The 17867-nt window shown below is 46.6% G+C and overlaps 1 protein-coding gene across 2 annotated transcripts in view; it reads left to right on the forward strand.

Moving 5' to 3' along the window:
* Positions 1 to 17867, forward strand: part of APOLTP (apolipoprotein lipid transfer particle homolog) — a 331079-nt gene that overhangs the window by 213996 nt on the left and 99216 nt on the right. For both annotated transcript variants that reach the window (XR_014450766.1, XM_083153345.1), the window contains exons 55-57: positions 2457 to 2619; positions 6104 to 6225; positions 7750 to 7890. Coding sequence is in view for 1 of the 2 variants with exons in the window: in XM_083153345.1 (XP_083009471.1) it covers positions 2457 to 2619; positions 6104 to 6225; positions 7750 to 7890 (426 nt within the window). In the remaining variant the exon portion in view is untranslated. The remainder of the gene's footprint in view (positions 1 to 2456; positions 2620 to 6103; positions 6226 to 7749; positions 7891 to 17867) is intronic.

The following is a 17867-nucleotide window of genomic DNA, read 5'->3' on the forward strand; positions in this document are numbered from 1 at the left end:
GGCTGAGGCACAGGGCACACCAGCGCCCTATTACAGGACTGGCAATCCCTGCCATAAATTAACTGAAATGTCTGACAGGTTGGCACTTTTTAAAAAGCCTGAGCATCACTCATCGTCAACCAATCAAAATAATCCTCACCCTTTGTGATTGGTTAGTGGTATATACGGGGAATTCTGTGATTTTGATCATTCAGCTTTGGGGGCATTATTCTGCTATTGTGTCATTTTTCTCTCCCTTTTAAAATATAATAACTCAAAAAAGAAAAAAAGATTTTACAGTGAATACAGAAGTTTTAAATATGGGTCTCAGAAGTGTGGAACATTGGTAAACTGGATTGGTAGAGATGAAACATCAGGAGTTTCATTTTTAACCAAAGAAAATCTCACTGTAATTTGGTAGTCTCTGGGAGACAGGTAGGGGACACTCCTCATTACCACCAACACCTCCATATAAGCACAAGTCCTACACCAGTGGCTCCCAAACTTTTTTGAATCCCCCTAGAGCAGGGGTGGGTAACTATTTTGGCTGGGGGGGGCCGCTTATCAAAACCAGAAAATATTCGAGGGCCGCACACATATCTTGTATATACAATATATATAGTGCAGGTTTGTACCACAGTACTGCGGCGGGACTCACAGGATTTAATTCTTTAAAAGTATGGTCTGCATTTTCTTTTAAAGAATTAAGTCCTGTGAATGCCGCCGCAGTACTGTGGTACAAACCTGCACTATATCTCGGGAAGTAATTTCCAATTGCTCTTGAGTGCCGGCTCACGCAAACATGATATATATATATATATATATATATATATATATATATATACACATGGGTGTGTATGTGTGTGTGTGTGTGTATATATATATATATATATATATATATATATATATATATATATATATATATAACACTAATGCACATAAAATAATTGCCTTTTCCTTACTTAGCAGCCGTTTTCCTACTGCGCCCGCCCTGCACAGATTCAGGGAGCCTGAGAGGGGACGTGGAGAAACTTTAAAACTTCTTGGAGTCTCTGTGCCTGCCGCGCACAGCATTTCTGGGAGCGTGGGAGGGGACGCGGTGACACAGCCGCGCCAACCAATGGCTGGGGGGCGGCCGCTGCTCTATCACGTCCCCTCCCACGTTCCCAGTAATGCTGTGCGCGGTAGGCACAGACGGACATTAACGCGGCGTCGGCGGCATTCAAAAGTCAATGACAATATGTGTCAGAGTGGCGGGCCAGACCTAAGCGGCTCGCGGGCCGCATCCGGCCCACGGGCCGCCTGTTGCCCACCACTGCCCTAGAGTGTCATCATTTTTGGGCAGCACTCCTAGGCCAATATACTGTATTTACAGGGCCGGCGCCACCACTAGGCAGGTCTAGGCATTTGCCTAGGGCTCCGGCCACTGGAGGGCGGTACTGAGGAGAGCAAAAATAAAAAGCTGCAGCAGGCCAGGGTACCCAGGATTGAATCCAGCAGGGAGCAGATGAGTTGTATGCCCCCTCTCCCCCCCCCCCCCCGCCCCCACCGGGATCAGCATTAAACCCTGCAGTCAGCGGCAATCTCCGGGGCAGGCGCCCACTGCCCCCATCCCCCCGTGCTGGACAGCAGACAATCCACGCAGCCACCAGCTGATCCCCACTTGGTGATGTCGCAGAGAGGTAACCTGCGGGGAGAGTTTGCACCCCTCCCTGCCGGCATCAGTGTTAAACCCGCTGCCCCCCGTGCTAGCACCCAAACCCCCTGGAGCCCCGTGCTGGTCAGTCAGAGCGGCAATCTCCGCTGGAGGCGCCCGCTGCCCCCATCCCCCCTGTGCTGGACAGACAATCCACGGCATCCTGCGGGTGGGTGAGCGGAGGGGAGAGGGAGGCGCATGAGCGGGGGGTGCCTGGGGCGCTGACAGGGCTGACAACGGCCCGTGTATTTTGTCAATATATGTCATCCTTAGGTTCAGTTGTATGTGCACATATTTTATGATAGGCAAAACCAGCGCTGGCTGCTACCAATTAAATTGACTAAAAATAACCCATTGCACCCAGTTTTGGAAGGAACCACTACCCTACACTGACCAGTCTGCTCTTACCATAGCAGGGAAACACATTTGAGCTTGCATTGTCACCAACACTGAAGACAACCGTTTGCAAACAGTGCTGGTTTTTAGAAGTGGAAATGTTGCACATAACAGTGAATCTGATTCTGGCTAATATCTACTGGAAGTTGCTAGATAAGTGATAATGTAGAATCTAATTGGTTGATATGGGCAACATTTCCTCTTCTAAAAGCCAGCACATCAGTAAATATAACACTTGGCGAACGAAGAGCTTAGCTGAGTCCCTGACATATGATGAAACTTTGAATCACAGTAGTTAATACTAAGGGCATAAAAATCCAAAATGTTGTTTGTGATTTATTTCAAATTACGTTGGTGGTATAAACTTTTATACTTTTTCTTTTAGTTAAAGAACATCCCCACACTAATAGAAATGAGGACTGTATATGAAAAGAGGCATAGAATATTTGCCCTACAGCATATAACCACATGGGGCAGAAAAGATCTGAAACTGGCAGCATATTACACCGGGCAATTTCCAAAGTTATCCGGAGCGCATGAGATTACTGGTGAGTTCCGAGGACATTTTAGACAATCTTGTTACAAATGAACAAGTGTTATTTATAATTTGTAAATTGTAAATTGTTTATATACAACTGCAAAAATAATTATGTTTATTTACTAGTAATTTATTTATATACTAGGTGATTCATCGCGCCCTACGGGCGCTCTTCACACCGTCGTAAGGGGCTGCGCCCCCTTAATTTGTGAACGTTTGTATATGAGAAATATGGTTAGAATTGTATGAAAGATGCCCTGTATTGCAACTTAGGTGTCCGCGAATCGCGGGAGGGGGGGTTGCGGAGGGTGCCGCGAATTGCAGGAGGGGGGGTCGCGGGGGGTGCCGCGAATTGCAGGAGGGGGGGGTTGTGGGGGGGTGGATGCTGCGAATCGCGGGAGGGGAGGGATTGCAGAGAATCGCGGGAGGGGGGTCGCGGGGTGGGTTGCCGCAAATCGCGGGAGGGGGGTTACGGGGGGGGTTGCGGCGAATCATGGTAGGGGGGGTCGCAGGGGGTGTGCCGTGAATCACGGGAGGGGGGGTCACGGGGTGGGGTGCCGAGAATCGCGGGGGGGGTGTGTGTGTGCCGTGAATCGCGGGAGTGGGGGGGGGGGGGTTGGGGGGGTGTGACGCAAATCGCCACAAGAAAAAATCAACACAGAAAGGTCAACACATGTAAATGTTGACATAAGTGTGGCACTTCATTGGTGTCCATGTCGACACATGAGAATGAATATGAAAATATTCAAAAAATGAAAAAAAAACTTCAAAAACTCATGTCAACCTTTTTCATTGTCGACCATAGCCATGTCAGTGTTTTCCATGTGCAATTTAATTATGGAGCTGCCGCGAATCACGGGGGGTGCCGCGAATTGCGGGAGGGGGGGTCGCGGGGTTGGGTGCCGCGAATCGCGGGAGGGCGGGGTTCACAGGGGTTCCGGTGGGGGGTTGCCGCGAATTGCGGGAGGTGGGGGGTCACGGGGGGGTGCCGCGAATCGCGCGGGGGGGTTGCGGGGGTGTGTGACGCGAATCGCCACAAGAAAAAATCAACACAGAAAGGTCAACACATGTAAATGTTGATATAAGTGTGCCACTTCATTGGTGTCCATGTTGACACATGACAATGAATATGAAAACATTCAAAAAATGAAATAAATCTTCAAAAACTCATGTCAACCTTTTTCATTGTCGACCATAGCCGTGCCAGTGTTTTGCATGTGCCATTTAATCCTGGGGCTGCCGCGAATCGCGGGGGGTGCCGCGATTTGCGGGAGGGGGGGGTTGCGGGGGGTGGGTGCCGCGAATTGTGGGAGAGCGGGGTTCATGGGGGTTCCGGCGGGGGGTTGCCGCGAATTGCGGGAGGGGGGGGTCGCGGGGGGGGTGCCGGGGTGCCGCGAATCGCCGGAGGGGGGGTTGCGGGGGGTGTGACGCGAATCGCCACAAGAAAAAAATCAACACAAAAAGGTCAACACATGTAAATTTTGACATAAGTGTGGCACTTCATTGGTGTCCATGTCGACACATGAGAATGAATATGAAAATATTCAAAAAATGACAAAAAAAACTTCAAAAACTCATGTCAACCTTTTTCATTGTCGACCATAGCCATGTCAGTGTTTTCCATGTGCAATTTAATTCTGGAGCTGCCGCGAATCACGGGGGGGTGCCGCGAATTGCGGGAGGGGGGGTCGCGGGGGTGGGTGCCGCGAATCGCGGGAGGGCGGGGTTCACAGGGGTTCCGGTGGGGGGTTGCCGCGAATTGCGGGAGGTGGGGGGTCACGGGGGGTGCCGCGAATCGCCACAAGAAAAAATCAACACAGAAAGGTCAACACATGTAAATGTTGACATAAGTGTGCCACTTCATTGGTGTCCATGTCGACACATGACAATGAATATGAAAAAATTAAAAAAATTAAAAATAAATCTTCAAAAACTCATGTCAACCTTTTTCATTGTCGACCATAGCCATGTCAGTGTTTTGCATGTGCCATTTAATCCTGGGACTGCCGTGAATCACGAACGGGGGAGGGAGGAGGTGAGGGGTGTCTGCGAATCACGGGAGGAGGGGTCGTGGGTGGATGCCGTGAATTGCGGGAGGATGGGTCGTGGGGGGGGGGGTGTGGGTGCCGCGAATCGTGGGATGGGGGGCGCTCACCTGGTGGCTGTGGAGTAGCAGTGCTGGGCAACATGGGAAGGCAGTGGGTGTCTGGCACTGTCTGTGGGCTCACTGGGCTGGTTCTCTGTCACATACCTCCCAACATGACCCTCTCCAGGAGGGACACAATGCTCTGTTTCTAGACTTCCCCTTAATGTATGATTGCCATCATCTGTTTTAAACAGGTTAATTTCTCAGAAAGGTGTTCAGCACAGATGTAGGCAATCACACATTAAGAGGAAAGTCCAGGAACAGAGCGTTATAGACACAGACACCCACTTTGAGTGACAGATGTAGCCAAATATATAGGAGATAGGTGCATACTGTATATCAGGCATTCCCAACCACGGTCCTCAAGGTACACCAACAGTCCAGGTTTTGTAGATATCCAGGCTTGAGCACAGGTGACTTAATTAGTATCTGAGGGATTCTGATTAAACCATCTGTGCTGAAGCCTGGATATCACTAAAACCTGCACTGTTGGTGTGCCTTGAGGACCGTGGTTGGGAATGCCTGTTGTATATAGATATATGTAATTTGTCTTATGCTGTTATTTTTAAGTACAGTAAAAGGCCTTGTCTGACTGTTATTGCATGAGGCTGCAGCTGAGGTTTGTCTCCTAACAAAGAGGTGCTCATAACCATTTGCGTCACTAGAGGAGTGCAGCTCAGTGTAACACTGGTGGTTATTCTGGTTCACTCCCAAAGGAAAATTCCTTCTTAAATGGACAAAACCATGTGCACTGCAGGTGGGGCAGATGTAACTTGTGCAGAGAGAATTAGAATTCTAATATTCTGGATCAGTGGCGTAGCTACATTTTGGGTGCCCCCCCCGCCGTTAGGGGGGGGGGCGCCCATACCCACCCCCGCCGCCCCGTCAAGCACCCCCCCGGCCGCCCCGCCGCCTATGCTAACCCCCTCCCGCAGTCTTACCTATCGCGCTGCGCTGTTCCGGCGGCTCCGTTCTTCTGCTGAGGACCACCACAAAATGGCCGCCCCCATACAGCAGACAGTTTCAGAGAACAGTGTGCTATATGGGGGTGGCCATTTTGTGGTGGTCCTCATCAGAAGAACGGAGCCGCCGGGACCAGCAAGATACGTAAGTCTGCGGGGGATTGGGGAGGGGTAACTATAGCACCGCAGCCCCCGGCGCCCCCACATGCACAGCGCTGCCGTGCTATAGTTACGCCCCTGTTCTGGATCCATCATTTGCAATCTTGTTAGCTATTGTTTCTTTTTTCCTCTCTTAATCCACCATATTGTACCATATCTCTCCCCCGTCACATAACACTGCCCCACTTCTATCTATATTTACACCAGATAATAATTTTGTGTTTCAGGTGAGTTTGCTCAGTCCATTATGTCATCTTCTCTGCGACAAGCCAATTTCGGCATCAACATAGAGCATTCAACATACAACCATCAGGATTATTTTATCATTGGCTGGAACAACAAAAACCAGGTACGCCCATAAAAAAACAGATATTAACAGATTTTTGGCGTGGCAATCATTTATGGTGCCCATACACATGTGAGAGTTTGCATGCAATCCATGTGATTTCAATAAATCGCCATGACAAATCGCATGGATCGCTTGCCATTGCATGTGTCACCCGAAGCGATACACGGGTCCGCCCGTTGAATCATTCATCACCAGATATTATGTGCTGCATATAATATCTATTGCATTGCTTGTGCGATCGCATGCGGTTTTTACATCAAATTTGATTGCTCGCAATTCGATCTGCAGCTGCGGTAGTCAGCGGTGCGAGAGAGAGCTCTCTCAGCCAATCATAAAGCCACCCAGTCTTTTTTTTTTTATTCAAATAATGCTGCCCACAGCCAGCTTAGCTGACTACCACCACCTACCAGCTCTCCTGCCACGAGCTCCGCTACACCGCCACCTGCCATCCCTCTTCCAGCACCCTATGTGTCATCGCAGGTGACATGCGACATTGGGTGCTGGAAAAGAGCACTTCAGAAGTGATTGGATGTGATGGAAATCTGGGCACCACACTAAAAACCAGGTTGATTTTGTCATATAAAATGATTGCTGCTGTAAAAGTTGTGATTGATATCCTCCGTCAGCCTTAAAGCCATGGCTGTGAGGGCTATGCTGCTGAAAAAAGCATAATCTCCACTGTCATCGCTGCCGGCATTGGCATGTGTGTATGTATTTGTGCTAGTAGAGAAGCCGGGGATACTTGATTGTGTTTGCCTCCCAGGCTAAAAGTTGCCATAAAGTACATGTAGAAAGAGCTGAAATGTGAGTAGCCAGGCTTCTCCCCATGCTAGGTGCAAATGGGCTTTATCTGGGACTTTGTAAGTAAAAACAAATTCCTGTGCTGTTAAACTGAAGCTGGGTACACACTGGGCGATATTTACTTAATGTTATGGACAATCTCATTCACAATATCGCGTACATCTCATCCACGGTGCCCACGGCATCTCGTCAGCAACTGCATGTATGGAGCGGGTTGCGTAAATTATATCGGTCAGTGCCTACATCTAATATTGTACTCCCGCTGCACCACCGATATCGTTCACTATATCGGTGACTGTGGGAATTGCTCCAGTGGTACCCAACATTACAGCTGAGCGTCTCTAGCATACTGCGAGCGGCTTTGCGCCAATTCTGTGATGATAATAAAACACATACTGTATTCAATTGCTATATCACACCCGATACCATGTCTAAGTGATGTGAGATTACTGGGGGCGATATTCAAAAAAATGTTGTCATGCTCATTATGGCCGAGTTTAGCTTTGTATATGGGCTAAACTCAGGCAAAATAATAAATGCGCTGCAAAAAGTTCCATTTGCATGCTCAAACACAATTCAGCCCCCCACCCCGGGGGTGAAAAAGCAATTGAATACTGCCCATTATGTGAAGAATACTATAGTATGCTATTGTTCTCATTAGGAAGTACCAGAACTGGGATACATGTACTTGTTTGTAATGTGTAATAATTGTTTTCCCTTAAGGTAAACATTTCTTCAGCACTGGAGATTGGAGAGGAACACTTATACTGCAGATCTAGCATATCGCATCCTTTCAGCTTTGCAGTAAGGGAACTGGAACTTGGGTCTTTATCAGAATGGAAAGATAGCCAATACAACCAAAAGGTACTATAAAGAAACAGAATGAAAATGTCTCTTGCATGATGAAATATACTGTACACCACTTCATGAGATGTTGCCTGAAACAATGGGGGTTATTCACGTCCATTCGGGGACCGATGGTGCGCGTCTGCACATGCGCAGGTGCGTTTTCGCGCATGTTCAGACATAGGGTGCGTGCACCCACGGCGGCGTGCGGGGGGCGGAGAAGGGCGAGGGCGCCGGGCTGCCCCATTACCATATGGGAATGCCCAGCGTTCCATGGGTGCTCCCATGTGAACGCTGGGCGTTCTCATTGTAATGAGGCGGTGATGCGGGTGCGGGGGGGGGGGGTCTGGCAGCTGACATCACGGGATGTCAGCTGCCCGCCTCTATCCGTGCCAGTGTGCACGCATGTGTAAGCATACCTCCCAACATGACCCATTCCAAAAGGGACAAGATGCTCTGTTTCTGGACATCCATGCCAGTGGTAGTTGCAGGGCTGTAGCACAGTCCAAAATGCAGATAGGGGAGCCCCACCAACTGACACCCAAACACCACAGTCTGGGACTCACTAGCATGTGTGGTTTCCCTATTTGAATTTGCAACAGTAGTGCAGTCCCACCTCTGCAACTGCAACAGGCAAGGAAGTCCAGGAGCAGAGCATTTTGTCCCTCCTGGAATGGATCATGTTGGGAGGTATGTGTAAGTCACTTAAAAGTCACTTTTATATGCGTGCGGTTACCCAAGGAATACAAATGGATGTTTATGCAAAACTTCCAGCCTGTGCGGGTGAACCCGCACTTAGAGAGGGGGGCGGGTGGGTGTTCATTCGCCGGGAGAAGTTTGGTGGGCTTGCAAGGCTGGGAACTCGCAGCCTTGCGAATCATCCAGAAGAACCCCCAATGTGTAAGAGTTTGTCTGTTCCAAAGCCTTTTTATTACCAGTTATTTACATAGCACACACATATTCTGCAGCGCTTTACAAAGACAAGTTGAACATTCATATCATTCCCTGCCCCAGTGGAGTTTATAATCTGTCAGTGGTGTAACTAAAAATGTTGTGCCCCCCTGCCCCAAAAAAATGTCAAACCCCCCCCCCCCCCCATACATTTGTTATTATTTATTTTCCCTAAATGCTAGTTGCCAGGGGTTTCATGCTTGTGGCCAGGGGTTACTTGCCTGATTCTTGTGGTCGTTTGACTTTATTCTGGCTTGGAAGTCCTGCTGAGTGCCGCTCCCCCGCTCACTGTTTTGTCTATGTATGCTCGTTGGTCATTTCTGATATATATATATATATATATATATAGCGTGGTGTGGAGGGCGGCACTCGTCAGACTTGTTTAATGCAAATAAAAGCCTTTATTTATCCGACGGCGTTTCGGGTAGAGACCCGTTTTCAAGGACATCGTATGTCCTTGAAAACGGGTCTCTACCCGAAACGCCGTCGGATAAATAAAGGCTTTTATTTGCATTAAACAAGTCTGACGAGTGCCGCCCTCCACACCACGCTACATATCGGACTAATCATCCTGGGGAAGGCACCACAGCATTGCATCTTCTGCATCAAGCGAGTGCCGGACCATCCACTCCTATATATATATATATATATATATATATATATATATATATATATATATATATATATATATATATATATATAATGTGCTCAGAATCTGTAGCTTCTGGGTAGTGATATACACTACCCAGTAGGACATCTAGCATCTATTCATCTGTCCAGTAGGACCTCTCATATCTGTCTCCTTCAAGGGGGTGGCCATTTTTGAAGGGACATTTTCATGTTATGGGCAGGATTGCATCGCAATGCATGCATTTTGCATGCGATGCGATCCGCGGGCAGTACAAAAAGTATGTGCAGCACATACTTTTTGTACTATGCGATGCCTGCACTGTCTATGGGGGCCTTTAGATGAAACTGTCTGTTATGTTGGAATGTTTCCCACAGTTGTTTTGCTAGACTGGGGATTAACCCTGGCATAGTTGCAGGGCCGGCACCACCACTAGGCAGCATTAGGCATTTGCCTAGGGCGCCGGCCACTGGAGGGCGGTAGTGAGCAGCAGAAGAGGGCAGCAGCGGCAAAGAAGAAGAAAGGAGCTGAGATTTGGAGCAGGTGAGTGACCCCTGGCCAGAGCCAGATTAAGGTCTAAATGGGACTGGAGGTGACAATTATCAAGGGCTTATTATGTGCAATAATAAGGGTTGTGGCCAGCACCTAATAATGTGGCAGGCGTGACCAGTGTTCTGTTTGGGTGGTCTGCTCATGGGTGTGTCTCTATTTGTGTAAATACTTTCAACTAATTATATATGCCTGGAAAAGTCAGGGGGCTGGCATAGGAAAAATGCAGGGAGATATATTGCAGAGTGCCCTCCAAAGGTGCACCCGCAGGATGCCGATGTCCTAAGATACTTGCGGGGTGAGGCGGCACTCCAGTCATAAAAAAAATACTGAAAGCCGAAACTTGGTAGACAACATTTCAGCACCTTTTATGTGGTCACCTAAGTTTACCACACCATATACCCCTTATACCAGGGGTGGCCGGACTTTTGTAACCCGAGATCTACTTTTTGTACACTTACTTAGCCGTGATCTACCGGCATCTCTTCCTGTGCAAAATGCCCCCCCCCCCCCCCGCCCCCAGTGCAATTACGGCCCTTAGACATTATGCCACATGAAATTATGCAAAATTCACCTTATACAGTACCACACAGAATGACGCAAAATTGACACTATGCCACACAGAATGACACAAAATTAATCTTAAGCCACATGGAATGACCCAAAAATTGACACTATGCCACGCGGAATGATGCAAAATTTACCTTATATCAAAGGAATGACGCAAAATTCACCTTATACCACACGGAATGACGCAAAATTCACCTTATGCCTCACTTACATTTGTAAAGAGAACACATAACATCATATTTAAAAAAAACAAGTGGACTGTGGAGAATGCTTACTGAGCCTCCTGCTGCTACCGCAGAGACTCTCCTGTCCCACGCTGAGCCTCCTGCTGCCACTTAGTGCTGCTGCCTCTGTATCTGTCCCGCCGATGCTGAGCCTCCTGCTGACACGGAGTGCTGCTGTCTCAGTAACTCTCCCACCGACGCTGAGACTCCTGCTAGCACTGAGAGTCTTGGACTGCTGCCACTGTAGCTGTCCCGCCACCGCAGATCCTTCCCGCTGGATCACACGGGTTGTGCAACAGGTACACACTGGGCGGTATTCAATGAGCCTGATTCGCCATGTTTTTATGGCGAATTTGTGCTGTTTGGCGAATTTTTGACTAAAACGGTGAATCACCCTATTCAATGACCACATGGCGAATACATTTGAAGGTTTTTTTCGCCATGATTCACCGAGTAGCAATCGCTATCTTTTTATGGAGAAGTGGAATGTGAACTTTTAAAATAAAGTGTTTTGTTTTTTACATTTGGTGTAAAAAAATCAGGAATTTTATTCTGAGGAGGGGCATGCTACTTTTATTCATGTGCTGTAAGCACATGAATATATATTTAATTAAAAAAAAAATATATATATATTTTTTTTTTACACAGCAGCCAGCAGGGGGCGCCGGAGCCGAGCCGCTCATTACATATTCATATATTCACTGCACCCGATCGTTACGATCGGGTATAGTGAATATAGGTCCCCTGCTGGCACCCCCGGGGGGCAGCCTGTGCTGCCTGGCACCCGGGGAGCCCACCTAACCCCCACAAACGTTCTGGGGCAGGCAGAGAGACTTCCATCTCTCTGCCTGCCACCGTCCTCAGGCTCCCTGCGGCATACGCCGCAGGAGCTCATATTCGCCAGTCAGGGGCAGCCCCTGACACGTTGAATACCGGAGCCCGCCGGCTCCGGAACGTGGCGAATGTGCAGCGAATCCTAAAAAGGATTTGCTGCACATCGCAGGTATTCTCATTGAATACCGCCCTTCAACTGCAGTGCGCGAGTGACGTCACCCGTGCACCCGCGCACAGCATCTCTGGGAACGCTGAAGCCTCTGTTCTGTCAGAGGCTTCAGCGGCTTATGTACATGAGCTTGATCGTGATCTACCCCTGGAAGCTCTGCGATCGACGGGTAGATCACGATCGACCTTTTGGCCAGCCCTGCCTTATACAAATCATACAACACAATAGTAACCCCCTTATACTGTACTTGCCTTTTACACAATATGCCACATGGAATGAGCCAAAATTCACACTATGGCACATGGATTGAGTCAAAATTCATGTTATGTCACACAGATTAAGGCAAAATTCACATTTTGCCACATGGATTGACCCAAAATAAGCACTATACAAAACAGATTGAGCAATAATGCACAATATGATCCACAAACAGGGGCATTAAAAATTTACACCATAATGTCCATTACATGTTAAAGCCACACACCATAATGTCCATTACGTATTATGCCAAACACCATAATGCCTATTAAAAATTATGCTACATAAGTGCTGCTTACCTACATGCTCATTGCCAGGGGTTCCATGCTAATTGCCAGGGGTTCCATGCTCATTGTCATGTGGGATTACATGCTCATTACCAAAGGGGAATACATGCTCACAGTAACTGGGGGGGCAGCCGCCACAGGGCAGAGAACAGGGGGCTGCCCGGCTGTATTCAGAGCACTGCCGGTCCCGGCTATTTGAAATAATACCCCTTTCACATCATAAAATGCAGGGACTTACCCAGTAATATGGTCCCACGATCATGCAGGGACATTCCCGGGCTGGCGCGTTTTATACCAGCCTAGTCCCTGTATTTTCTGGTGTGAGGGGGAGATAACCCCCCCCCTTTAAACAACCAGCTATATCTTCAGAACCAACTGACCCATTTTCATGTGGGCTTCAAATGATTTTGGTCCCGTGTATCTGGGCCATTTGGTTCCAGAGAAATCTGCCCTCAAACAACATGGACAGCTATGAAATTACATTTCAGAAATGAAAGAAATCCGTTTATCTGCAATATCGCTAGAACCAATGAACCCATATGGACCAGCCTGGTATCAGATTGAAGGCCCAGCGATTTGAGATCAACCTCAAGCTTCTGTGATGCCGGAGGGGGAAACTTGCAGCCGTTGGAACCGAGGTCGGAATTCGCGGGTCCGATGTTATCCTATGGGGAAAATGTTCCAGCTTTGCCTGGCGGTATCTCCGGTTCCCGGGAGGCTAGCAATGTGGGGCCAGGCTCATTGGAAAGCCCTGGCCCTCAGCTACAAAATGGGACTATTTGGAGAGTGGGCCTGAAGCTGTAGCACCATCAGGCCCATTGTTAATCTGGCCCTGCCCCCGGCCCCCCCTGGAGCCCGCCCGGTGCCGCATGCCCAACCCCCTAACCCCCACCTCATCTCCCGCCAACTCTCCCCTGTGCAGCGCAGCATCGGCAGTCAGATCACCCCCCACCCCCGTGGAGCGCAGCGGCAGCAGCCGCATACCCCACCCGTCCCCCACCTGGGGCGCTCCGGTATATATGGAAATAACTGTAACTTTCTGAGATAAGTGGGGAAATGGTTTTCAAAATAGTTTTCACATCTCCTTATCATGATTGTGGCTAAATCTCAGTGATGTGTAGGTTTATTAGATTGTTCTATGATAACAAAATATTTTCATTCAATGGTATCAACTGGTTCCTTCTGTTTCCATAAAGCTGCCGTATTCATGAAAGTATTATTTTCTTTCCTGTACAAAACACAATAGGATTGTTACATTCACACCCCACAGTTTAATCAGATAATCTCTTGTAAATTGATGTCCATTGTACATTGTTTCCTATTATTGGAATTCTACATTATTCATCAAAATGAATATACAGTAGGAGGAGAGATGCTTTATTTTCTCTGAAGGAGCAGGATGTATCATGCGTCGCATACAGCATGTGATAAACCCCGCCACTTGCCACATGTATAGTGTCATTTATTAGTATAGGACTTCCTGTATGAGCTGGCCTCTGCATTGTGAGGACTTCATGGTTTATGGCGAGGGAGTCCTTGAGGGAAAATTTACTAAAGCTTCTAAAAGTGATAAAAGGTGATGTTGTCCATAGTAAATAATCAGATTCAGCGGGAAAGTGTCCAAATAGCGTGACTCTCCCACTAAACATATATAGGACAAAAGGGGTTGGTGATACACCCACTGGCGAAATGAAATAACACTTACAACAAATTATTGGTTTGTATAAGTCCAGATTATATGATCTAAAGTAGCTCAGAGACAAAAGCAACAAAACAAGACCATAGTGTGATATTGTATGGCAATTCGGGTTGTTTGTATTTCAAACAATGCACTCACAAAGGTAGATCATAAATGCGCATGTCAAAGGTCTTTGGACGAAATCTGGTTTCTCTCCTCCTCAAATTACCCAAACCTGTAGGGCTGGTAAAAGAACTGGATAGTGCAATACCGTTTTGTTTAAGGATATAACAAATTTTAATGTTGCACTCACATAATAAAAAAGATAAAAACACATATCACCCAATCCTGGGTAGAACGAAATCCGGCCGGTCTGACCACAATTGCAGCAGAAGGTTTCCCAAACATCCACAGTGGCTCCCCCAGGTCCGGTCCGTTCGGTGATGACAAAAGCTTAAGCGCGCTTTCGGGCTAACAGAGCCCTTCCTCAGAAGCGTATTGTCATCCACGAACGGGGCGGCTCTTAAATTCCCCGTTCACAATCAAAATAATCCCGTACAGCTGTTGTTTCCGGCTGGATGTTCCGGACATGACGTATCGTCTTGTCAGAAGCAGGAAGCGGTCATATTCTTTTCGCCGCTGATGTGCATTTCACGTCCATTTCCTGGTTTGCGTTCCAGCCCTTATATCCACCTATGCGGCTTCCTGTCCTTTGGACCGCACGGACATTTTGGGCAAATGTTCATTGTTTCAATGTCCATATAACCAAAGGCAATAAAAACGGAAAGCATCAGAATTTTCAATAATTGTATATAAAAACATGCATAATAATTAAAAGTATTGCTAAAGTGACAATGTGCAGCATATATACTGATTTTATAAAAACATTAAAAACACTATTTAAAATGCATTAAAGTGACAGAGTGCAGCACAAACAGAAAAGAGAAAAAGAAGTTAAAGGAACCATTTTATTTCGAAGTCACCATTCAGGCCTGCAGGGACCAAGGTCTTCAACTTATATATCCATTGCATCTCTGCCTTGGCGAGGCGAACTTCAATATCATTAGAACGCCAATTGGGGTTTATTTGTTGAATGCCCCAAAATGTTTTAATCTGACAGGGATCCGAATGGTGACATTTCTTAAAATGGGCCGGTAATGTGTGGCTTTCCAAACCTTTTTTTATATGATAGACATGCTCAGACAGTCTGGTTTTTAAGCTTCTAGTGGTTTTACCCACGTACACTAACCCACATTTACATTCAACCGCATATATAACATTTCGAGTATTGCATGTTATAAAATCTTTTATTTGATATTTTGTTCCCTTAACTTGAAATTCCCTAATTTTGCTTGCAGCCTTGGTTGCTCTACACATCTGGCAGAGACCACAACGGTGGAAGCCCTGAGAACGGATGCTACTTCTTTTTTGAACATCCAATGCACTTCTAACCACAGTATCTTTGATGGTCTTTGAGCGTCTATAGATACAATGCGGGACAGGGGGAAGTTGTGAGCCTAAAATAGGGTCCTTTAATAGGATTTTCCAGTTTTTTCTAAAAATGCTTTCCACCTCCCTGTGTTGGCAGTGGTACTGGCTAATAAAGGACCACTGTGCACCCTCATCTTTATCCTTTGTTTTTTTTCTCCTGATGAATTAGGGATTCTCTTGTTGTACTATTTACTCTTTCTTTTGCTTTCTCTAAAATGTCTTGTGGGTATCCCTTTTCTAGGAATCGTGCTTCCATTTCTCTAGATTGTTCCTGATACACGTCCACTTCTGTACAATTCCTCTTAACTATGAGGAATTGTCCATAGGGGATTCCATCAAGCCAATTCCCATGATGTTGGCTTGTTTTCTCAATAAAGCTGTTGGAATCTGTGGCTTTACGAAAAACTTTGGTATTTATGGTCCCCTCCTTAATATAAAGGCATAGGTCAAGGAAATGGAGTTCTTCCTCACTTTTTGAAAAGGTTAGTTTTATATTTCTGCTATTTAAATTCAATGAATCACAGAAAGATTCCAGCTGTTCAGGGCTCTTATTCCATATAAACAGCACGTCGTCGATGTACCGACGCCAGAGCACCAGGCCCGCCTCCAGCTCCCCCCCATGCCATACGGTTTGTGACTCCCAGTATGACATGAAGAGGTTAGCATAGCTGGGGGCGAACCTGGTGCCCAAAGCTGTGCCAACCTTCTGTACGTAATAGTGCCCGTTGAAAAAGAAGTAGTTATTGCGGAGGATGAACTTAATTCCGTCAATAATAAAGTCCTTTAAATCTTCTGAATAATCAGTGGTTTCTAGGTAAAACTTAACGGCTTCGACCCCCTGATCCTCTTGTATTATGGTGTACAAGGTTGACACATCCGCACTCACCATAATGTACCCTTCCTCCCACTGTACTCCCTCGAGTGTTTTTAGGACCTCGTTTGAGTCTTTTAGGTAAGCTTTAGTTTGTTTTACTAAGGGTTGTAAGTAATAGTCCAGCATGGCGGATAGGTTGGCAGTAATACTATTTGTCCCAGACACTATGGGTCTCCCAGGGGGGTGGAGGGGGTCCTTATGGATCTTCGGAAGAACATAAATGGTAGGTGTGGAAGGGTGTTTCAAGTTTAAATATTCAAATTCAGATTTTGTTATCACACCCTTTTCAAGAGCTTGCGTAGTCAACTCTAGAAGTGTTTTCGATATTTTGGGTAATGGATCATTTTTTAACTTGGCATAAGTAACGCCATCCTGTAGTTGTCTATCTATTTCTTTAATATAGTCTTCCACATCCATAAGGACAACCCCCCCACCCTTATCCGCCGGTTTTATTATTACCTCCTTTTGTTTTTTCAAGGATTGCAGGGCATGCCATTCCTTTTTAGTTAAGTTACATTTTCTACGTTTTTTCTTTAGAACCTCTTCTACTTCTTCTAAGACTAATTTATTAAAACAGTCTATAAAGGCTCCTCTTTGATAGGTGGGATAAAAGGTTGAATTAGGGCGAAACTGGGACCCAGATGGACCTCTGGTGTCCTCAGTTTCGACATCCTCCTTACTCAAAAATAATTTTTTAACTGTAAGTTTCCTTACATATCTCTGTAACTCTACAAAAAAGTCAAAATCCTCAATTTTACTTGTAGGACAATATTTTAATCCCCTTTTAAGGACATTTTCTTCCTCCTTAGTTAAGATGTTTTTACTTAAATTAAAGATTTTTGTACCATTATCGCTTACGGTTTTGGGCTGAGTGGGCACATTCTTTCTTTCTCCCACTAAACAGCCATTATGTCTGATGGTGTTGCTTAACGGGGACAAGTATCAAATCGATATGCCTTCGCACTGAGTTGTTATAGCAGCTACCACACACTAGTACCCCTTTCAGACCGCAAAATGCAGGGTTGCACCGGGACTTGAAATGGTTCAGTCCCGGTGCAACCCTGCATTTTGGTCAGTTCAGATTACTTCAGCAAACCGCCAGTATTGCCACTTCACTTTCATCATCCGGTGGTGCGACAGAATCGCGGAATGTCATCAGGGGTGGTGGAGGAGGCAGTGCTTCTCCAAGTCCTGCCTCCTCCATTGGTGTGTACGGGAAACAGGTTGCTCAACCCGATTTACTCATTCACACCGCAAATCAACACGACAACGAACCAGAAAGAACCCTTTTAGTGGTTTGTATTGCCCTGTTGCTACCGGTTTAGGGACCTAGTAACCCCATTCACATTGCACCAATTACCATGTTGAACCGGCAAGAAACCAGCATGAACCCAGTAATTAGGTGCTATGTGAAAGGGGTATTAGTAACCAACCTTTGTCAAAAAGCAGAAATAATAGGACATGTACTGTACTCATCAAAAG

The sequence above is a fragment of the Crinia signifera genome, chromosome 7, assembly GCF_055691185.1.
Source record: "Crinia signifera chromosome 7, ASM5569118v1, whole genome shotgun sequence".
Classification (NCBI taxonomy): domain Eukaryota; kingdom Metazoa; phylum Chordata; class Amphibia; order Anura; family Myobatrachidae; genus Crinia; species Crinia signifera.